Below are 25,498 nucleotides of genomic sequence, written 5' to 3' on the forward strand. Positions count from 1 at the left end.
TAAGTACAAATTATCTAAATCATGATTCCATAGCAACTACAAATTGACATAAACGGGACGAATCGGGCAACTTTTTTTGATGAGATTGAGAGAATGGAGAACTGGGATGAATAGAAGTTACCTTTATGAATAGCCCATTTCTGAAGAACACACTGCACAGAAGGATTATTTAGCTAAAAACCTATTTTCTGTCAGGGCTAAGATTTAATTGTTAGATCTTAATCTAAGATTTGAACATAAATATTTACCATTATTCTACAATGTAATTATTAACAGTAATATCATTACTGTTCCTGTTCCTCATTTTCTCCATATTATGAGCACGTAGGGAGGTTATACTAATTATGATTGGGGTTCAAATAATTAAAACGTAAATATTAATGAAAATATTAGATTCTACGAGTAATTAACTTGGCTTCGCGGATCTTCAAAGGTGAGGAAATTCTCATTTACGCTTGGATAAAAATGAGACAATACAAATGATGTGCAAATTGAAAATAGAAGAAACTTGGAATTATATTGTGTTTATTTTGTCTGAAAGTTTTAATTAGTTTTTCTGGAATTATCTATTTGAACTGTATCTTTTTTTTTATGGAAAAAGGAGGACAAACGAGCGTACGGGTCACCTGGTGTTTATGTGATCACCGCCCCCCACATTCTCTTGCAACACCACAGGAATACAATAGCGTTGCCGGGCTTTAAGGAATGTGAACGTGCTTTTTTTGAAGGTACCCATGTCGTATCGTCCCGGAAACACCGCACAAGGAAGTTCATTCCACAGCTTTGTAGTACGTGGAAGAAAGCTCCTTGAAAAGCGCACTGTGGAGAACCGCCACACATCCACATGGTGGGGACGATATCCTAACTTGTGGGGTGTCATGCGAACCGATCCGTCGCTTATATTTATCAAAATGTTAATTCCAACCGACTTTAAAAAATAGAAGTATACAATTTGATAACAATGATGTTGTATTATGGATTGATTCGTTTTTTTTTTGTTTCGACGGGTTTTCTACCAGAATTAAAAAATAGACCTGATAATAGAATTTATCAGTTGTTGGCCAGGCCACCGCTCAAATTATACAGGGTGGCTTTTGAGAAGGGCGGTGATGGCCAAGTCGGAAACTACGAGACTTAGAGAAAAGTCGTGAAAGGAGTCATGCCCTCGATTTATAAGAAACCAGTAAGTGCATATTTAGTTTTTTAAAATATCTTGAAATTTTGACGAAAATTAACTCGATTTTTTTTTTCAATACAATTATCTTTGCAAAGTTTGATCCTTATCAGCAACAGAGTCCATTGGTCTAATAATACAGGTTGTAATTTTTTTGAAAAATCATTCGGGTTGATTTCCGTCAATAGTTAAAGAAAATTTGAAAAAACTAAATATGCAGTTATTGGTTTCTTATAAATCGAGGGCATGACTCCTTTCACGACTTTCCTCCAAGTCTCGTAGTTACCAACTTGGCCATCACCGCCCTTTTAAAAGACCATCCTGTATATGGCATTGTTAAAAGTAATACTGTTGTTTTGTACTGGACTTTATTTTAATTTAAACATATTTAGATCAACTGTAATTTTACTAACATATTTAACTATTGTAATCCAAGTTGTATAATATGGCAAGGAAGATGACAGTTAATGAATGGATGTGTAACCCTGTAAATTATCTGTAGTCTGTACACTTAGATATATTTTTAATTTTTTGTATGTAATTTATGTATTAGTATACGATTGTTGGGTTTCCGAATAAATCTATATATATAAAAATGAATTTCTGTTCGTTAGACTCGCTAAAACTCGAGAACAGCTGGACCGATTTGGCAAATTTAGGTCTTAAATTATTTGTGGAAGTCCAGAGAAGGTTTAAAAGGTGAAAAATAGGAAAATGCTGCTAAATTAAATAAAAACAACAAATTTGTTTTTCCTTTGATGTGTCCATTCATGATTTCCATGAGAGAATTTATTGACGCCCGGTTTGACACTTCTGCTGTGAAACAATTTCATTACGACAGCAGGGTGCATATTTTACGAAGTAATTGTTGATGTTATGATATATTATTGACAAATTTATATAAAAACATTATTTTATTTATTATATAAAGAACAACGTCTGTCGGGTCAGCTAGTAAATAAATAAATATTTGTTTCTTTTTGAAGTCATTTAATAATAATGTATAGTTCCAAATGCCACACAAATAGTTCATTCACAGGAAAACGCTATTTGACTGCTTTGTTCTGGAATTATTTTTCTGGGATTAAAATTTAAGTAATAGCGCCACAACTTGAGAGTATGGATACCGCGGGATTCGGATGGATGGCTAAGTGGTCTAGACCACTAAGCGCTTAGGCGCTAGGGCGTATCAAGAGAGGCGAGGGTTATAATACCGCATCGTCCATAAGCCTCTGGTATGTAAATTAAATTAAATTGGTATGTTGCTACTACTTATTTTTATTACTTAATGATTAGGAATCTGTAATGTGGTTACACAAATATTTCAACCACACGAGCACTTGTTTTTGTTTTATTTATTTTTTTCATGTAAGAGGGGGCAAACGGGAAGAGGGTCACGGGATGGTGAGTGGTAAGGCAACCGCCCATGGACATCCGCAACAACAGGAGTCAAGAGGTGCATTGACAGCCTTTAAGGTGGGGGTATGTTCTTTTCTTCAAGGTCCCTAAGTCGTATCGCTTCGGGAAAGCCGCAGCCGGTAATTGATTCCACAAAGTGGCTGTGCAAGAAACGTCCTCTCCAAGCTCCACGTGATAAATGCGGTAGAAAATGCAAAGAGAACCCACATCTCTACGCAACGCCAAAGAATCAAGCCGATCGGAGATGACTTGATCGTTGATGATTCGAGCCACTCTTTGTTGTATGTAGTAAAATGAAAGAAGCTGGTACTGGAGAGCACCCGCCCGGAGGTGACAACAGTACTCCATGTGAGGCCGAATTTGCGCCTTACATATTTGCAGGCGGTGACTTATAGTGGAGTACTGTCTCGCCTTCCTGAATACACCAAGCTTTTTAGAGGTTGGCCAGTTTGGCCTTCTCTTCCTAGTGACCACGGAACTGAACATCCCGTCGATATATCGACGCCAAGTATGCCAAATCAGGCTGTAGCAGTTAGAGAAATGATCTGTAAGTGGTAAAATAAATTATTTTTTCTCTTAACAATCTGACATTTGGTAACGACACTTAAATATCGCAGACAAACGCGCATACTTGTCACCTGATGATAAGTGATCACCACCGCCCACATCTAACAACACCAGAGGAATCACAGGAGCGTTGCCGGCGTTTTACATAAGTGAACGCGCATTTCTGAAGGTACCCATGTCATATCGTCCTGGACAACAACACTTCACAAGGAACCTCATTCCATGGTTTGGTTGTATGTGGAAGAAAGTTCTTTGAAGATGGCACTGTAAAGTTACGCCACACAACCAGATGGTGGGGATGATATCCTAATTTTTGGCGTGTCGTGCGAAGGTGGAATTTAGCGATAGGATTTACCTCGAACATCTCTTCCCGATTATATTCGTACATAAATAAAGTAACATTTATTTCAAAATATTTAAATAATATAAAAATTCATTAGTTTTATATTAAACGTGCCCAGAACGCGCTTTCTATTCCATTCTTTGAAAATAAGTTTTTAACTGAAAGCACTGCGTCTTATCGTAGAATGCAGCGCTAGAAACGTTACTACAATCAGCGTCCTCCACCAGTATTGAAATGTTCTCAATGGTATTCGTCGGAGAATAAATTTAATTGAACTTTACTTCAATTATGTACAGATGTTTTTGAAACTCAATAATTGATTTGTAAGTACTTATCTATTCAAAGATAGTAAGTGTGCTTTGTGCTTGTTAGGAATCTAATTAGGAACTTTTACTTTTTTTTATGAAAATATGGGACGAAACGAGCAGGACTTTCAGCTGATTATTGAAAAATCCAAAAATTCTGAGCGGCACCACAACTGCATACGTCACCTTGAGACATAAGATGTTAAGTCTCATTTGCCCAGTAATTTCACTAGCTGCGGCGCCCTTCATACCAAAACACAGTAATGCTTACACATTACTGCTTCACGGCAGAAATAGGCGCCGTTGTGGTACCCATAATCTAGCCGGCAGCCTGTGCAAAGGAGCCTCCCTCCTCCTACTGGTGAACTACTACTTATTAAACTTGCGGTGTGGACTTTATTTTATAGGTATTATATTGATTCAGAGTGAGCCGTCAAGCCCGAAAATGTAACACTTGTTCGAGTAGAGTCGGCTCGAGTCCACAAAGGGAGACTCACTTTATGAGAACTGTTGCATTTCGTGTGGTATGCTCACCATGTTCTATATACTGGGCTTGCGTGAGGCTTCTGGTAGTACGTCACCACCGGTCATAGCGGTCACAGGGGAGCGACAGGCCACTAAGTATATCTAAATACTGTACTATCATCATGGGCGAAACTTCCTTTCACATACAACTAAGTGTCTGGTCGACTTGTTATAGTTAATAAATCATTATAGTTGTTGGATGCATTGATGAACACGATTGAACATTTTCTGGGATCTTGATGTAAAAACATATACTTCGCCCCACAAAAGACTTCCTAACTTGACTTAGCCAAGCAGTAGGCATTGTTTATGTCTGTTCCTGGTGTCAACATATTGTTTATGACAGTTTCATTCAGCAAATTCACTTATGTACGCACATAACATTATGAAGAATATATTGAGATGCAACAGTCAAGATGTTTAGATCCTTAGATTTTGCATTTTTAGGACTTTAGATAATTTACACGTCTAGATAGAGTCTCTTGCTGTTAGACAACCAATCAAAACAGGCCATAAATATTAGATTAGTGTGCGTGACAAACTACGTTTTAAACTCGCGAATTGCTGTCTTGATTTCTCTTGTTAGTGTGCGTTAATTGCTCAAAATAGAGGCACAGTAGACGCACATATGTCTAAAGTAATAGAGGTTAATTCTAAACTCTATTTTTATCGACATTTTTACCGCTGTCATAGTCTATCTAGACGTATAAATAATCTAAGATTAGGAACTATATTATGAATAGCGCGAATAGCCCTCTTCTGCAGCACAAACATGGTATTGATTACCGGCAGGTAAGTTTAAAAAGTTTATCATTTTAGAACCAAAACTACAGAACGCATCTATAGATAGATCAAATGAAAACGTACGGCTAGAAAATCAAATATTGAAAAAGTTCAAAAGTTTTGTTTGTTCAGTCGACAAAGTTTAGCTTTAGGAGGCTATTAAGTGGCCGACGGGAGCGATCGTGGAGGCCGACGCAAACTGAAAATGCTATTCAGACCGCGACAGCACAAACATTACCCACCGCACTGGCTCGCAAAGGCTTAAAAATACAACTGCGTGGATCTCAAAATACATCAACGTCTCTGTTTGTTTAAGACCGGGACATAACAGGAAAAAATATTCAGTATATCTGATGGTACATTTAATTTTACCTTTTTATTTATTTTGTGCATTTTATTATATCAGACACTGGAGCTACCAGGTTTTACCAGTGGGAGGCTCCTTTGGAAGCCGGCTGGATTATCGGTACCACAACGGCGCCTATTTCTACCGTGAAGCAGTAATGTGTAAACATTACTGTATTTCGGTCTGAAGGGCGCCATAGCTAGTGAAATTACTGGGCAAATGAGACTTAACATCTTATGTCTCAAGATGACGAGCACAATTGTAGTGCCACTCAGAATTTTTGGGTTTTTCAAGAGTCCTGAGCGGCACTGCATTGTAATGGGCAGGGCAATTACCATCAGCTGAACGACCTGCTCGTCTCGTTCCTTATTTTCATAAAAAAAAACTTTATATTTATTTTGTGAATTTTATTAGATCAGACACTGGAGGTATTGGTATGCAGCGCCCGTTCACTGAGTTCCATACGCACTAATAATGCAAAAAGGTTCACACTTTAACTAACCCTGGCTCTCGTCCAAGAACAGAACAGTAGCTGTTTCACTTAGCCATTAGTGACAATAGGCACTAAATGTGCCGCTGTGACCTAAAAGATTTGCACTATAGAAGATTGTTATTGACATAATTTTAAGAATGCAGGTTTTACATATTGAATCTACAAATTAATGGGAGTTTTAATTATTATTTTTCAAAAATAAAGTTGTTAAAGATACATAGATTACCAGTGGGAGGCTCATTTGCACAGGATGCCGTGTAGTTTATGGGTCCAACACAATGGCGCCTATTTCTGCCGTGAAGCAGCAATGTGTAAGCATTATTGTGTTTCGGCCTGAAGGGCGCGTAGCTAGTGAAATTACTGAGCAAATGAGACTTGACATTGTTGTAGTGCCCCTCAGAAATTTTGGGTTTTTCAAGAATTCTGAACGGCATTGCATTGTAAAGGCAAGGCGTGTCAGTTACCATCAACTGAACGTCCTACTCGTCTTGTCCCTGATTTTCATTAAAAAAAATAAATAAGTTTTGTAATCGTTTATCTAATAGTTATATTGTATTATCTATTATCGCTCTCTAGTTCCTGAGATAAATATTCATTAAAATCCGCACACTGAAAGTGTTCATAAAATGATTAGATATATATATAACATATATATATTTAAGAGAAAATAATATTTTTTTCATATTAGAGAGGGTAACGGGAAAATGGATTATCAGATAGAGAGTACAGCTATAACCTTACTTAGAGATGGCATTTGAGGTGACAATATACTCTGAAATTGAGTGTCCCTTAGTTGTATCAATTCGAGAAACTGCAGTGGTAAATCACGACTGATCACTTGTTATGCACACATGGAAATAAAAATAACAAAGAACTTGATCGGTCTGTTTAATTTAACAAACTGTTATAACAATTACAACAAAGTTAGAACTAGGGGGCAGGTCATGGTATAAGCTGTTAATTTACTGCTCCTTCGCGCTATAAATAATACCATGAAATCATTGTTAAAATCTTATTAATTTGTCAGAAAGTTATAACAGAAATCTACATCTGCGAATTCGTGGACGGTCGCTCGTGTACAGATTACAAATATAATCTGTTAGAGGCTAAAGTAGACCGAGAAAGTAAGTTAATGCCAGTGAGTCAATTGATCTGTTAATCTTTATAAATGGTTAGCTGATGACCGCAACTTAATCCATATGAATAAATCTTTTTGTTTTCGTTGAGTAACGTGTGTAACGGACATAATATCATTGTATTTTGGAATATTTCACAATTATCTCGGAGAAACAGAGTAGATTCCAGACTAAGAATTTACTTTATAGGTTGCACGTTGCATATTAAGTGTATGATACTTTATTCTCGGTCTCAGTGAGTCTTACAGTTTTGTGCCGTTTGGTGTCGAGATACTTTGCGCGTGGGGCCCAAAGGCACGGAGAATGTACAAAGTACTATCTTCGCGCCTGGAACTGGAAACCCAAGCGCTGGCAGCTATTTCCGTCAACAGATCAGCCTAACTATCCAATGCAGAATTGCTGCCAGTATTCTTGGAACGCTTCCCCGTAATGGAGGATGCGTAGATGAAGTAAAGCGCCGGATGGTTATAGTAAAAACAGCTATGGACAAATTGAAAAAAATATGGAAGAACAGAAACATAACAAAAGCTATGAAAATCCGGCTCATCCAAACACTTGTTTCCATATTTTTGTATGCTGCAGAGACGTGGACTTACAAGTCGAGAAAAAGAAAATTAATTCTCTGGAGATGTGGTGCTGGAGGAAAATGCTGAGAGTTTCATGAACCGAGTTTTGCACCAACGTCTCCAATCTCCAAGAACTTGGATTAAAGCAACGCCTGTCGGTGTTAGTACAAAATCGCATCCTTAAGTTCTTCGGACACGTCTCCAGGCGCGAGAGTGAGTCCATTGAGCCTTGTCATGCAGGGCAAAGTGGAGGGCACCAGAGGGCGGGAAAGGTTGCCCATACGATGGACCGACCAAATTAAGTCTGCTGTGGGCGATCCATTGAACGAGCGTATCAGACTGTCGGCCAGCAGGGAAAAGTAGGGAATGCTCATGGGGCGAATCTCATCTCCCCCAAAAGATGTCACTTCGTGATGACCACGACCGCTCTACCAAGAGTGTAACGAAGAAGTTCCCCGTGTTGATAGTTTTATTTTAACGTAATCATAGTATTGTAAATATATGTCAATATTATAGAGATACAGTTGAAATAAGTAAGTTTGTTGGTATGTTCAATAATACTGTTACAGATAAAATAAATATTTATAAATACTCACACTGAAGCACATAAGCCGCGAGTTCAGCAGCCAGCTCGAAGTTGACTGGCAGCCGTCCACGAAGTACGTCCTGCTTCAGTTGTAGAAACAGTTGGTACCTGTACAAAACAAAACACATACGGTTTTACTACAAAAAGATACGGGTTGTGGGTTGTAAAGTTGGGCAGTTTTGAATATTTTGGAATAATTAGGGAATAGTTTCGTACGAATTGCTTTATTTATCAGTATAAAAGTACTAGTATTTATGTAGTTGAATAAAATATTCATTTATTGCGCTATCGTCCACAAAAATAACAATATTACATAAAAAAATTAACACTTCAATTATTATTATCAACAATTATTTTACATTAAAAAGTTTATCTCTCGGAAAATTCAACTTTCATACATACAGAACGATTCGGCTTCGCAATCACAATGATTCAACATTAAGTTGAAAAGGCCGAACTATTATTAGTTAGAAGTATAAATCTTTCATCCATAACTTCAACGACTGTCTTACGAATTTCAGATCAGGCTACGTGTCCTGACGCGTGTTTAACATTTAATACTCATCCCAAGAAAAGTGCTCAAATTTTAAAGTTATGCATAAGTGTAATCCACTAATTGTTAGAAGTAAGTCCCAAAGACCGTAGCGGGCCGCGGCAACGGCCGGTGAGTGCCAGAACCGAATCAGCCCTTGTTCACAACTATTTCAACAATAATTTCAAATGGAAAATTACATGCACGCTCCAATGTTTTACAATTATTGCTTTGCAAATTCCGTATGAAAAAAAGAGACCAATCAGAACGCACGACGTCTCACACTGATAACTTCATTTGTAATATTATAATATCACTACAGTGTACCCCTTCCATTACAATGTCACTAAACCTCTTAACACTTGCTTGCCCTGGACTAAGAAAAAATGACAAACCTCAATGGTTAATATTATGTTGAAACATAAACACGAATCCATGTTTATAATCAAAATTAAAAGTGAATACGTAAACATACATAATACATAAAGATGAACTTCCGTTGATAGGGACTGCTTCGAAAAGTTATCGACTTCTCAAATTTCGTAAACCTTAAAACGAGCAATTCTTGTATATATATAATCTGAATCTCAGAAACGGCTCCAACAATTTTAATGAAATTTAGTATGCAGGTAGTTTCAGGGGCGAAAAACCGATGTTTCAATTTTTAAAAAATTTAGTTTTATCCGTGTTTTAATGAGAAACTGCTTCAACAACATGAGAATACAAAGGTAAATTTCGCCACGATATACAAGACTTTAATAGCTCAGATAGGACATTGAGTGATCCGGAAAGCAGAAGACCACGGTCCGAATCCACATGTCCTATTAGGTTTCTTTCGTTCAAGTTTTGTATCTTCTTAAAAATCCGAGCAAGGCTCGGTCGTCCAGGTCCTTTATAATTAATATAATACAATGAATTTTAATACAACGGAGAAATCTGAAGAGTCTTCTAAAGTCCTATTAAAACTGAAAACAATTTATTAATCTTGAAACCTTTTAATTCTGAATTATTTATTTTCCTAAGTGGCTTCATAGAAAGAGCCCTCAAAATGAGCCTTCAAAAGGAATTTTAATATTAAAGGACCATCGCGTCGTAGCAGAGATTGTCAGAGATTTTATTTTCATTACGATGAGGGATACCTTAGGGCACGGATTTTGTTGCATGTAAGAAGTAACTTCTTAATGCCACATTCTGTGATTGTATTTTCAATTTTTGGACAGGAGTAATAGTTATTTATGCAACTGTTGTGTAATAAGGAGTATTAAAATACGAATGTGGGTTATAACCTAATTATCAACAGTTGCATACAAGACTTTATCTACACCCACAATTTGATCCTCTATAAAATATTCTGTAACGATTACCTTACTGCTACAATAAAAATGCCAGTCCCAGTAACCATAATAATATCATCCACAGGAGAGTTATTATGAAAACGGATGTTGTACTGAATTTCATTACAACACTCATTTAGGAGGTTAAATGGGACCGTATAACGAGTCCATTCAGAATATTTAAGAACCGTAGTAACGCTGTATAACTAACCCCAAAAAAATAAAACAATATTATTATTTTCACTGATGTGCAAACCCTATATCAGTAAAATTAAAGAGTAAACTACGCAGAATGTACCTACATTTCTACTTAATTCACGGAACTTGTATTGAGGTAGCAAACGTTTATGAATGAAAAACTATTAAAGTAGACAATTATTAGGTAAAATAGATATGTAGGCCTTTCTGTTTAATAATCTGGTTCCCTGACATGACAGCTTACTGGGGTTGACAAAATTTTTGACTTTGATAATTAATTATATTTTAACGGGGTATTTTGTAACAGTTGTATATCTTTTGTACGTATAAATTTTGAAATAAACATATTTAATTCTTCAATTTATTTTTTAAGCATTTAAAAACATCGTGTGATACACGGGTATAGGTTATTACAAAGTTATTATATTATTAACCCTCGCCTTCGGCTTGTATTAGATACGTCCAGTTTTCCACCCTAACATCACAATGTACTAAATACAGTGTGAAGTAATGAAGTTGATACAATAGATTCCGTGACTGAACTAGGCTTGATTTCTTAAACCATGTCAACATCACAGTTAACAAACTTTTATAAAATAATTTCGTCATTTCATATAACATTTGCAGGAAAGCTGGGAAATTTTAAAATTTCCTTTGAAATATTCTTGTTTCGCTGTCGCAATATTTGTTGTTCTTTACAATATAAGTTTGCTTTCACAAATGTAATGTAATTTGCATATTTCGCAATTTTCCTGGAACATGTAAGTACCTATCCAATTAAAATTATTTATATTATGAAAACTTTTGCGACAGTCCATTCAAAGACAGCGGATTCCCAAGAGCTCTATTGCCGTACCTTACTCTGTTCAACTATGCTTACAGCGAAACCTCTTAAAGACTGTTTCTCATAATATAGTATTAAGTTTTAAGGATACTATATATTATAACGTTACATTCAACTTAATAAGTAAATCTTGTTTCGGCCATTATATTAAATTAATTCCGTTCCACTCAGGATTATAAAAAATATTGCCAAACCAAACTGACTATAGATACATTATGGTTTTACGGCCTTACAAAAAAATATGCTTTGTATAAAATTTTACCTGAGAATAACCCAAGAATATGCAAAACGTTGATTATATCGCTGACAACACTGTAAAATCATAATTTTGAAGTTTTCCGAATGTCAAGCAGCCTTGCAAATTAACACAGGAAACGTTATACCTCCGAATAAGCCAATCAAGTAAGCAAAATGTCTATTCTCTTGTTCTTGGTTTATTCTCTTGTATAATTTAATGCTAAGTTTTTTGTAAGTACGTTAATGTATTGCGTGTTTCAAATCAAAAAATTCAGTCATACTTACAAGTTTAATTGCGATACACTCGGTTGTCAAATTAATGCTCTACTGAATTTTCGTAACACAAAAGGTACAATTACACCTAGATCTCATTGCACAATGAACACTTTAATAAGTCATTGTAGCTCGTAAAAAATTGACTTTGAGTTGACAAAGGGGAAAACTCTTTGTGAAGTGGAATGGGATTGTACCAAGTTTCTCGAGACGACTCACCCCCCGTTCAGGGGAGCATTAAAGGGGTCTAATAGTCTTAGCAGACTTAGGTAGACACTTATTACGTAAACTTCGGTGAGAAACAAATTAAACTTAAAATTCAACGAATTTTTACAAGAATCGATAATAATAAGTTATCAAAGTTATTATTATAAAAGTGGACGTGGAACGAGGTCTAACTAGAATAGCCAATTCATCATCATCATATCATCGGAAGACATCCACTGCTGGACTAAGGCCTCCCTAAAATATCACCAACACGATCATCATCATCATCATCGGTCATATTGTGATGGTGGTCTACCAACACTGTGTTTTCCGATACGTCATCATCGGTCCATATTGTGATGGTGGTCTACCAACACTGTGTTTTCCGATACGTGGTCGCCATTCGAGGACTTCTACTGCTATCTGTCCGTCGAGCTATATGTTCTGTCCACTGCATGAAAAATGAAACTCCAAGCATAGCCCTCACCATTGCCCACTGAGCGGCCATAAGCTTACATTCGGCCTATAGTTGGCCATGTCTGCGTACCGTAAGACATCACTGGCAACATACACTGGTTAAAAAACTTCGTGTTCAGACACTGTGGTAAATGGGACAAGAAAATTTTACGGACTAACCCGAACGCTGCTGAGTTAGATTTGATCTCTTTCCCGAAGTTGGACCTGCCTTACTGGATTTTTTATCTAAGATAGATGTACTCCTCAACAATTTTGAGAGTACAGTTCCCAACTGTTACGGGAGTAGGTGCGACATGGATATTAGACATGATCTTCGTCTTGTCCGTGTTCATTTTGAGACCTACTCCTTAGGAAGTTGTAGTGAGGCCATTGAACATGTTGTTTAGGCCAAATATGCCTAAAGGGTTTTTATAAATAGTATAACAGTCACCCCATTAATTAATTAAATGTTGTGGGTGCACAAAGAGTTGCACTAATTTCTTCTCCTTTCTACCTGCACCCTCTCCCTCCCACTTACGGAGTAGCACGAGCGCAGCTGATCGTTGCGTTCCGCGTGGAGTAATTAGTATTGAAAATTGTCAACGTCGTGATAACTCATTAATTCGTCTCCTTATGTGTAATCTTGTAATCAAGTATCTGGTGATGTCTAGTTATATAATATTGAACTCGGCAAGAAAGAGTGGCCACTCAAAGAAAACGCCTATAAACTAAAGAGGGAAATTCGCGACCCGGCACCTGGTGGAAAAATCGCTGCTGCTCTGGTAAGTCCTCCTCTCTTCTTTCCTTACACCGGCTTCCTAATTCAAATTTTTATCTAGATCCAGCGCATACGCTTATATCTTCCCAGCCATGATTACGATATTGTCTGCGAATCGAAGGTGAGTCATGTATTCGCCATTGATATTGATGCTGAGCCCGTTCCATATCAGAATCTTAAAAACAGTGGATTTTTTTTTAAGATTCTGGACGCAGAGGTTTTTTCATGACAATAATAGACGAGACGAGCAGGACGTTCAGCTGATGGTAATTGGTACGCCCTGCGCACTACAATGCAGGCAGTCCTCAGAATTCTTGAAAAACCCATATTTTCTGAGTGACACTATAATTGCACTCGTCACCTTGAGACATAAGATGTTAAGTCTCATTTGCCCAGTAATCTTACTAGCTACGGCGCCCTTCAGACCGATTTAATACAATAATCTAGGTTAACAGTATAGCAAAAGAGGCAAAAATAGATTAGTATCGTATTACTTTTAATTTCCAAAATAATCATTAAATCATTGCATTCTATTGTATTTGAGCACAACATGTAGATAGACGAGGTGGTTTAGCAGATAGCTGACAGTGCGTGAAGATTCGCGGGGCGCGAGCGTACCGCCGTGCATGAGATACAGATATTTCCTAATTCATCTAACAAAAGCCTGTCGACAAGCCGTATTCTTTCATATTCTCCGCACATGAAATAGGGAGCGTAAAAATATACATATATTAATTTAAATATTATTGTTAGTATTAGTTTTAAATTTGTTGTTTTAAAGTGATAGCCTTCACTTCTGGGATTAATTACACAAATCAAACTGAAAATTTTATAAACGACGCATCGTCTATAGAATCTTGTATAAATCAACTCTCAGGTTGTGGCTTCATCTACAGGATCTACTTTACAGTTGATAACCTGCTCAACCCCAATATTTGCATATTAGGAAATTGACTTGAGATTTCGCTTGTGCAAATCTAAACAATCTGTTATGTTTAAAAACCATAACCCTCATTTCTGGGATTAATTACACAAATAAAAGCGAAAACAAAACTTTATGAACGATGCGGAAATCGAACCCGTGACCTCTCGCGATCCGTGCGAGTTATTAGTTTTATTTATATCACTTTAAATAATATTTTTGTGTAAATTAACAACTGTGAATACCTATTTTTCCTTATGAATCAGCCTGCATTGTTTTGTATACGACACGTTTTGATGGTTTATTAAAATTAAAAAAAAAATCTAAAATAGCGATTCCTGTTGTAACGTAGAACATAGTAGAAACTGATATCAAATACAAAATCGAGCACAAGTGGCAATATTCGTAGCAAACGTAAGCAGTTCCAACAATAACTGTAGCAATTTGAAGGGTGGTATAGTGCCGAGTGGAGCTCTAACACATGGTTCTATCTGCGCCGGCAGATGTATTTTATTGTCACTTATTGTCCCTTCCTCGACCTTGTAGGATTGTCACTGCTTTCAGCTTCGACAACATTGTGTCAAATATCACGTTTTCATTGTTTTGTTCAACAAACGCATTGATGCTGAGATGCACGAACAACATGAAGCAATTTGAAAGTGATCAATGATAGTCATCAGTACTTTATCATTACATATTCTTGTTTTCGTGTCGCTAGCACATCAAAATAACCCTTTACTTGTTCGGAAACCTTGCACACGGTAATCAAACCATGAACACGGGAGAGTCAATCTGTGATAATGTATTGAATTATTCGTTTTAAGTCGAAACGCATAAGTTATCCAAAAGCAAACGTTTTTACCTAATGCAATGGTTTGTTAAAACCTGTGAGAGGTTTACCAGTGGGAGGCTACTTTGCACAGGATGCCGGCTATATTATGGGTACCACAATGGCGCCTATTTCTGCCGTGAAGCAGTAATATGTAAACTTTACTGTGTTTCGGTCTGAAGGGCGACGTAGCTAGTGAAACTACTGGGCAAATGAGACTTAACATCTTATGTCTCAAGGTGACGAGCGCAATTGTAGTGCCTGCATTGTAATGGGCAGGGCATATCAATTACCATCAGCTGAACGTCCTGTTCGTTTCGTCACGTATTTTCATTAAAAAAACCTGTGAGAGCATTACCTTGATATAAACACAACGTAAGAAAGACCCCTTAATTAAAAAAATACTTAGTTTAACTACTGACTTACTTAATTTAAAAATTATAAAGCAAATAAAACTTATATTAAGCATATATTTTAATCATTTAAAGATACATTTATTAAAACATAAATTACCTTGTTATTTCCTCAAGCAGCTTGCAAGGATCAGTCGCGTAGAATTTGACACCAAAATAAAAAGTGTGTGAGTCTGAACTTCGAAGCTGTCGACGAAGACGTTTGCCAGCGTCCAGCCAGTGCTGAGGACAATAATTAATTATATTGACACTACTCAGATAACTGGAAAGTCACATTAGATATTAAAATGTAATAATTATATCATGTTTTCATTTACCACCCTAAAAGGCAATTTATTTTCTCAAAATTGATTCCTTTAGAATTCTTTTTGATGACATTTCTAATATACTAGATACTACTACCGCTTCGGAAACAAATGGCGCTCTGAGAGAGATGAAGCGGCGCAAGAAACTCTTTTCAATTTTGCGCTCTGATTAATAAAATATACTATATTGTACTGTCATTGCTATTGCTATAAAGTAATCATAAAATAGTCTCAAGCTGTCCAATCACTTAGACATTCAGCTGTGGAGTAGTACGACTTACGACAGAGCCATTTTTTATAAAACATTTATATTTATTTATAGATAATGCCTGAACAGTGTCTGGGACTTTATCATAAAAGTGAATACATTTACCCTTAAAGCTATTATGTATCTTATGAAGCTTACTAGAATTGATTACAAGCAATCCCTTATTTCTAGTGTTATAATAATGAAATCAATATTAAGAGCAAAAAGGTGATGAATTTTGTGAACGATTAATAAATTTTCATAAATGTACTGACAATAAACAGACATAATATATATTTCTTTAAATGTTTCTTCTAGAGTCTATAACTAAGCTGATATATAGCACGAACAGCTCTCTTTTGCAGAGCAAACACTACATCAATGTCAGCAGCATGACCCCACAGTAAAATACCGTGAAAATAACTGAAATACACTAATCTAGCGGTCGCAACATTCGTGTACTCTCTAATCTTTCTATCCCTTCATTGGTAGTGCCATTGAACGAGATTTTTATATGTACTTCATGTAAGTTCATGTAGTTAATTTATTCTGAGTTATGATTCATTTGAGATAAATCTAACGGCCTTACAAATAAACTTGGTATAAAGTTATAACTGAGAATAAACCAAGAATATGAAAATTGATGACTATATCGCTGACAAAACTGTCAATACAATGATAATTCTGAAGTTTTCTGAATGACAAGCAGCCTTGCAAATACACGCGGGAAACGTTATAACGTCCGACTAAACATTTTGTGCATTCTGTGCTTATTCTCAAGAATAAATTTATACCAAGTATATTTGTAGGGCCATCTATGTTTTAAATATATAAAAGTTACTTAGAGTTAGCTAGTTACATTATTAATTATTATTAATAATTACATTACTAATCTGAAATTGTGTATTCTTCCCTAAGTTTGTCTCTCAGTGTTCTCATGTCCGGCTCTAACAGGCCAGCCTTACTATTTCACAAAGCTTACTTAGATATAAATGGTGTATTGATACATATATGGGCAACAAATACTTACGTTACGTTAATAAAAACACCATAAACATAAGAAAAATGCTGGGAGAGTTTCTTGCGCCGCTTCCTCTCTCTCAGATTTGTTTCCGAAACGGTAGCAGTATCTAGTATATTAGAAATGACATCAAACAGAATTCTAAGCGAATAAATTTTGAGAAATAAATGCCTTTTATGCCATAGTATCATATTAATATTACAAATGAAGAGACGTATATCTTATATTGTTCGTATATTTAATAAAAAGCAAAATTGACTACAGCGGTCGGAGCATTGCTAAGTTTTCGACGCTTATCCAAACGAAACTCATCGTTAATTAAAAAAGCTGATTTTATCACGGAATATGATAAGCTAATCTATATATATATAACAAAGTTGTGTTAGTTACACCATTTATAACTCAAGAACGGCTAGACCAATTTTTCTGTTTTTTGTTTTTTTTTTTGGATTTCTCTTAGTCCGGAATAGGATAATAAGTTATAAAATATCAAAATATCACGAAAAAATATTATTATAAAAAAGAATTATTTTCTGATACATTGTCTATGGATTGACATTTTCATGACATCTCGAGAATAGAATGAATTCAATGAAGTTTTTTGTTAGTTTAACGCTACATGAGTAATAAAATACAACTGACAGTGCACGTCATGTTATTCAAGTTGACTGGTTGGTGTGTTTGTTTCGAGTGTGCGAGTGACTATTAGCTTATTGTGCCGATATTATCATTAACAATGTCACGTCTAAGACGATCAAATTATTCCTGAAAAAGACGTAATGCAACTAGGATTCGAAACATTGCGAATGAAAGGACTGAAGAAAAGAACCGCGTTAGTATGGATTGACGTGGTGCTATGAATCACAAGAGCAAAGCGTAGCAGCCCGTAAAACAGATCGGCTGGCAATACGAAATCGTCCAGTAAAACCTCAGAGATATAACTTATAGATAATTTTCGACGCATAAGAAGAAATTTATGAAGTACTGATTTGAATCGAGCAGCGTTTCGATACGATTGCAATACTTATACTGTACTGTAGTACTGCTTGCATACTAGCTTTCGCATTGGGCCGATGGACGTTCTTTACGAGTATTCTGCGGAGAAATGCAAGAATTGTGCTGCCATGTTCTGAAAAACTCTCAAAAATACAATGTTTGTTTCCAAATGACCTCATTTGGGGCAGACATCTAAGAACGAGGATTTAATCCGACATTCAAGGTATTTATTTATTTACATACTTACACACAATACAGTAGAGGAATAACATACGTACTATACTTATTCCTATGTATTGTGTATGCTAATTCTAAAAGAAGTGTTTATAAATCAGAAATACGGGTTTTGCTTTTGATATTGTAGATATAAGGACAGATTCACCATAGTATTAGATCACTGCAACGTCTCGAAGATGCACAGCTTAAATTTTTACAATTATACTTCATGGGCAACATGGACAAATAACTTGATCGATGTCAAGAGATCAATGAAGCAATGATAATAGCAATTCTTCAGATCTGCAGCAACTACTTAATGAACATTTCACGTTTATTAAACATTTTATCTAACATTGAGTTGTTTCCATTTACTCAAACACAAAATTAAATCTTATAACTATATTTGCAATACTATTATTTATTACAAACAATTAAAACTTACACTACGGGGAAGCGTACCAAGAATACTGGTAGAATTTCCGCGTTAGATAGCTAAGCTGATCCGTTGACCGAATTAGCTGCCAGCGCTTGGGTTGCCAGTAGCCCTATTGAGGCGAGAAGATAGTACTTTGTACATTCTCCGCGCCTATGGAGCCCAAGGGCCAAATTTCTCGACATCAAACGGCACAAAGATGTAAGACTCATTAGGACCGACATATTTGCGACGCTTGAGTTGAGTTAAACACAGTAAAACTTTTTTCAATAATTGTGTGAGTATAAAGTAAACAAAACCGCTATGAACTCTGCAAGACAACTTTAAATAAGACACAAACTTACCGTCTGGTTGTCTTGGTCAACATAGCGTAGGCCAAAGTAAGCTGTCTCCAGAAGATCCAGGTGCCGGAACACAACGTCCAGGAGCGCCTGGCCCGTGCTGGTGTCCTGTACAGGAAACATTTGGTAATATTCATCCAACAAATATGTATCTCTTGTGTATTGAGTTTGGTATTGTATTACTCTACTATAGGCACATGAAATCAACAATATTACTATCACACGAAATTTATAAAACTGCTTTAGGTTGTCCTCATGTGTTAGTGCAAGTCACAGACACAGTAGACATAGAAATGCAATGGTATGTAAATGACATTAAGGCTGAGTTGCATCAACGAACTTTAGCCATAAAATACATGTTAAAGTAGTGGTGAAGCAAAAAATTTGTTGCACCATTTGACAGTTTTAGATGACGTCATAACTTTAACTGCTAACCGTTACCGTTAATGTTCACCGGTTAAAGCTATTGTTAATGTTAAATTGCGACCTGTGAAAAGTTTCAAATAAATATTCGATATTGACTTGATAGCCTAAGATCCCACTGCTCGTTGCTACAGGTATGTGTTTTATTGATAAAACTAATTTTTTATTGCCATTTTTTAACTGGTAACCATTATTTATGTTAAATAGTAAATTTTGTATTACAATAAGAAAAAACCAGATGACCGTTAATAATCAACAATAATAGGTATACTTGTTTACACCTAGCAACCTAACCTAACTAACCTAATGTTGTGGCTAACTGGAACCCTTATATTTTCAAATATTTATAAAATTTCCTTTAAAATGACCTAAAATTCATAAAAAACATATAGTTGCAATTTACATCAGAAAATTAATTATACTAAAATTAATTATAGGATTATACAATGCATACTCCCTCAACGTTCATTTAACATTACTTTTATCAAAAAATCACATACCTGCAGAATCGAGTAGTTAGATCTTGTACTATGATATGCCACTTTTTAAGCGACTTCAAAAAAGGAGGAGGTTCTCAATTCGTCGGTTTTTTTTTTATGTTTGTTACCTCAAAACTTTCGACTGAAAGTGTGTGTGGTTCCATTGTAATTTGGTCAAGATCTGACAATGGCATCCATGAGAAAACCATAAAAATCATACATTTGCTATAGATATGTATACCAAAGTAATAGGATAAATTTACGAATAACTCAATATCGCGCCAACCGATTTCGATGATTCTTTTTTTATTGGAAAGGATATACTTCAAAGATAGTTTGGTGAGAGTTTGGTTAGGTTCTGTTTACGAAATCCATGGCAAAGTAACGGAACTGTTCAATTAAGCGCTTACGTTCATTGCTGCATTGAAAAATTTTGTATATCTAATATATTTAGACAAATTCTTAGTTAGTTCAAATTCACTAAAAAACAAAAAATAAAAAAAAAATTAACAAAAAAATAACCGACTTCAAAAACACTATTCTACTATACACTAAATTTTTTTTTAAGTTTAACATTTTAACGCCAAGGAATACTTTGCGGTAAAAGATTCCGCAGTCCATTTTAAAGTCAGCGTTGCTGTTAACGTTAAATTTGACTTAAACCTTAACTATAACAGCTAATATGATGCAACACAGCCTTCAGTATGCTAAAATTTATATAAATTGTAATTCTTTACATATGATCGTTCCGTATCTGTACAATCTAATATATAAAATTCTCATGTCGCGGTGTTTGTAGTTAAACTCCTTCGAAACGGCTTGACCGATTCTCATGAAATTTTGAGTGCATATTGGGTAAGTCTGAGAGTCAGACAACATCTATTTTTCATCCCCCTAAATGTTAAGGGTGGTCACGAATTTTTTTTTTTTTGTTAATTTTTTGATTATGAGTCAACATTAAAAAGTACATACAATTTTCACCCATGTACGATCAACAGTTACTTTTGTATCGCGATTTTAATATCGGCAATACAACGTTTGATGGGTCAGCTAGTCATAATATATAAAAATTACGTGACACGTTGTTTGTCCGCGATGGACGCCTAAACTAATGAACGGACTTAAATGGGAATTACTTCATAGAGTGCAGTTTAATCCAACTTGAGAGTTAGGATTGTTTTTAATTCGTTTTGGGACCCATTATTATTTTTATTTCCAATATTTGTTTTGTATGGACATATTTTCTGTGAGAGAATTTATTGACGCACGGTTTGGCAATTCTGCTGTGAAACAATTTCATTATAACAACAAGGAGCACATGGTACGAAATAATTCTTGATGTTATGAAAAATGTTTGGCAAATTCCTATAAAACAGTATTTTTTTTTATTATCTACAGAACAACGTCTGTCGGGTCAGCTAGTAGTTTATAAAAAAAATGCACGTTGTTAGTACTTATGTTACCAAGGTACAAAAACTGTCTTTAGAATTATTATTTGTTTGTGCGCTTCTGTCTCAGAAACAGCTTAAATTCAAATGATTTTAAACAAAAAACCGTTCCATGTGGGCGGAAGAGTTATCTCTGGCGCCCAATATCATTCATGCTATAATATTAATATTCTATGTATATGTCGGGTGGAGTTGTGACTTTCATTATTTGTATCGCCCGATCCCTGACTTAAAAAACAGCGATTACATTCTCACATTTATAACGTAAATCATTTAAAATATAACTCTAAATGTTTGATGTATTTATAAATATCAAAATCATGTTTATTCAATGTTTTTACTTTATACTAATGATGTCGATATTAATTCGAACTAATCGCACTGAACTGAAACTCGGCAAAAATTTAAAAGAAGATTCCCTGTACAATATCGGAAGAAATTAAACCAGGTCAAACATTTTTATTCAAAATATGATTTTAAAATCAGTTGTTGAATATCAAAAACATCCACCAATTCGAAAATATATGCCTCAGACTTGAGAAGAATGGGCACAAGAAACTCAGCTGGCTTCTTCATTTTTTTTTAATAAAGTTTTGCCACAATACAATTTAGCATAATAAAACTTGTCGCTACATTCCCAATTTGTGGTATCATTAAGAAAGTAATTTATGTTATAGTAACCTATACGACACACGTTTTTTAACAATTATTTGGAACAAATTGAAACATCTACAAACTTTAGTAGTAGTAGTGGTATTAACTTAAATGGTAAAAATCTTCTAAGAACGTATTAAATATTACTATACAAGTAACAATTTGATATTTATAGTACAGCCAGTTAAAATAACCATACATGTGTATCAGTACATGACGAGAAATTTCAAACATTTGAAAGTTTTATATCGATCTCCCACGATACCGCTGTCACCAATTAGCATTTCTCAATGGCGTGGCTTTCACAATTAGCTGATCACGGGAGCAGTAGGATCCTGTAAGACCAGTAGTGATGTGATCTTGGCATTATAATGGCGGGCCTCGGATCACTCTCACGCGAATCGTGGTGTTATTAACTTTAATCTATAAATTATCTGTTTAAACATAATAATTATTAGCAATAATTTTAAGCCCACGCTTAGCTCGTAGCTTATAGACGTTATTAATACGTTTTCTTTAAGAATAACCTTTATTTATCTTAATAGAAATTATGTTTAAGTAAAATACTTTTAAAATGGATTAATATTTTTTTCATGAAAATATGGGACGAGACGAGCATGACGTTCAGCTGCTGATGGTAATTGATACGTCCTGCCCATTACATAGCGCTCAAGATTCTTGAAAAACCGAAAAATTCTGAGCCTTGAGACATAGGATGTCAAGTCTCATTTGTCCAGTAATTTCACTAGCTACGGCGCCCTTCAGACCGAAACACAGTAATGCTTGTGGTATCCATAATCTAGCCGGCAACCTGTGCTAAGGAACCTCACACTAGTAAATACAGGTTATTAAATATTTGAACTTTAATCACCACCAAAGCTTACGTCGACTCTCTCACGTGCATACAGCCTTCTTGATGACAGGTGGCTGATGGTGTTGTTTGAAAGCCTCTTCTTGCGTTTATTTTTCATAAAAATAAAGTTGATTTGTTTGCAATTTCGATTGACAAGAGAAGAAAAGGTTTGAATCTGCTAAAATATTAATATATTCAATTTATGGTCGGATATTTGAGTTCGGTAACGCTAGTGGTAACATACCACCAGATAACCCGTATGTTACATATCGTTGGGCCTCCTCAAGAATATAAAAAAATATCAGAACCTGTGTTGCGTATTAATATACCTGTTACGTAAAACCAAATTTGAAAAAAAAAATTATGAACGATGCGGGACTTGTACCCGCGACCTCTCGTTCGAGCGACGATTGTTGCTGATAGTAAGTTGATAAATTTTGTGTCCTGTTCAACTCTCAGGTTGTGGCTTTATCTACAATATTTACTTTTATAGATTTTGAAAACCTCAAATTTTATTTGTGTAATTATCTCAGAAGTGAGTTTTATCACTTTAAAAAATAACAAGTTGTTTACATACCTGTTTATAAGCATTAGTTGATGTTTTATCTTTAGGATTAAATAAATATAAAACTACTCTCTCATATTTTCTATTTAAAGTAATGAGCCAACTACACTAATATTCAGGGGCTTAGTGCTTCTGATAAATCTATCGATCGCTAAACCGAAGCCATGTTTGCAAATTGGACCACAATTTTGTTTTGAGGTTGTGTATTTTGTGCCGTCCGGTTTGTTGATGAAACTGAAATATTTGTTCAGACAAATTAAATCACAGAACAACTAAGCGGTTAGCTTGTATCTACCGGCTATATACATACACACGAAATTATCTTGTATTACTGCGTCAGTTGGTGCTATAATTGCGAACAATACGAACAGTTGAATAATAAATGATTTAATAACAGGGCACGATGAAGCTTCGGGCATGATCCAAAAAAACAAACGAATTACATTCCCATGGCCACTGCCAAAGGGAGCTGAGCTGATGTTTGACTGTATTGTTGTACACGCGATGGCTGCCTCCGGCTATTTCATTTGTAGTTGGTACCTACACGTATTTAACAGTCCTCTGTTTGTCGACAGCGATGAGTAATAGATTGTTTACGATCATTTCATAAAACACTGCCGCGGTCTTTGTTATTGAACTATCAGTCTCAGCAAAAGAGGTTTGTTTAACAGTTAAGCAATTTATCTTGTAATATGTCGAGGCTTTTGTGTAATTATAAATATCAATGGGAGACGCCTATTTCTGCCGTGAAGCAGAAATCTGTGAGCATTATTGTGTTTCGGTCTGAAGGGCGCCGAATTCACTAGTTTCACTAGCCGTAGCTAGTGAAATTAGTCGGCAAATGAGACCTAACATCTTATCTCTCAAGGTGACGAGCGCAATTGTAGTGCCGCTAAGAATTTTTGGGTTTTTCAAGAATGCTGAGCGGCACTGCATTGTGATGGGCAGGGTGTTTCAATTACCATCAGCTCACCGTTCTATCCGTCTCGTAGGTTAACTAACTTAACCTCAATCATAGAAAAATAAATTTAATCATTGAAATTTTGAAATTTTCAATGATTTACTATTTAAAGAAATTATATACCTACGAGTCCTGACGGTTACGGCGCGGCGTGGAAGAAGTGTTAGTGCCTACGCTAGCTCGCGGCTACTAGATTATTGAAAATTGGTTAATTTAAATGGTAAATTATATATTTTTATTTTTGAATTTATTTTTATGATTAAAATTTAGTTAAGCTTTACCCTTGTTTTCATTTAATGTCGCTGTTGAAAATATATTATTACGTCATATTTCATTAAGCATCATGTTATTATAGATATACATCGACCATAGATTTTCAAATAGAATTAGTTTTGCAAAAACATGTTGGTGCCTCATTAAATGCTTGAAAATAAAAATTCTTACCCCTTTTTAACCCTTTTCAGCATAACTCCAAATGAATAAAAAGCAATAAAAAACTTTAATTAATAACAAGGTCTACAGTTTCTATTTGAGAGACTTCACGAGTTCAAAAGTTCATTGTTCAAAAGTGATTAATTATTCATAGTGTTAAAAGCGCTCTTGAAGCTGCAGTTACAAAGCAAAGACACCAACAGAAGAACGAAGTGCATCTACGCAGTAGACCGTAAAGTACTGTCGGCTCAATTTGCCGCCTGCCTCGCGACAATACATCTCGCAATGACCCGACACTTCCTTCGCTATAAAGATTTCCTCGTAAATTGCTCTACAATACCTCATTTTCGAGGAACATTGAAGCACTCGCTCAAACAATGGGAATTATTATGTAACCTTTTGAAGTGCAAAATGAGTTTACTGCATAAAAATTGTGTGATGTGCATATCTATTTAAAAAAATTCATCAAACTTTAGTTTTTTTTAGTTTTATAATTGACTTAACAGTCATCACTACAACTCCTTTTCTATTAAATACGCATTATAATTGGTCGATAATGTTATATGAATGCGATTGATTTGAAATACATCTTAAAATATATAAATCCAGTGTCCTGATGTTTGTTTCCAGTGAACTCCTAAACTAATGAACGGTTTTTAATGGGGATTACTTCATGGAGTGCAGTTTAGTCCAACTTGAGAGATAGGATATAGATATTGTGGATAGTTTTTATTTCCATTTGGGACCCATAATTATTTTTATTTCTAACTAGCTGACCCGGCAGACTTCGTACTGCCTCAGTGGATAAATAAAAGACCTAAACTTTTATATTAAATAAACTTAAAACAAACAAAA

The 25,498-nt window shown here is 35.4% G+C and overlaps 1 protein-coding gene across 2 annotated transcripts in view; it reads right to left on the reverse strand.

Annotated features, from left to right (window-relative positions):
• The window catches only part of LOC126966454 (band 4.1-like protein 4), a 91,698-nt gene that overhangs the window by 34,537 nt on the left and 31,663 nt on the right, over nucleotides 1-25,498 (reverse strand). For both annotated transcript variants that reach the window (XM_050810496.1, XM_050810495.1), the window contains exons 3-5: nucleotides 18,832-18,936; nucleotides 15,367-15,488; nucleotides 8,254-8,351 (exon numbers count right to left, since the gene is read on the reverse strand). In XM_050810496.1, the coding sequence (XP_050666453.1) occupies nucleotides 8,254-8,351; nucleotides 15,367-15,488; nucleotides 18,832-18,936 (325 nt within the window). The remainder of the gene's footprint in view (nucleotides 1-8,253; nucleotides 8,352-15,366; nucleotides 15,489-18,831; nucleotides 18,937-25,498) is intronic.

Source organism: Leptidea sinapis, chromosome 10 (genome assembly GCF_905404315.1).
Source record: "Leptidea sinapis chromosome 10, ilLepSina1.1, whole genome shotgun sequence".
Classification (NCBI taxonomy): domain Eukaryota; kingdom Metazoa; phylum Arthropoda; class Insecta; order Lepidoptera; family Pieridae; genus Leptidea; species Leptidea sinapis.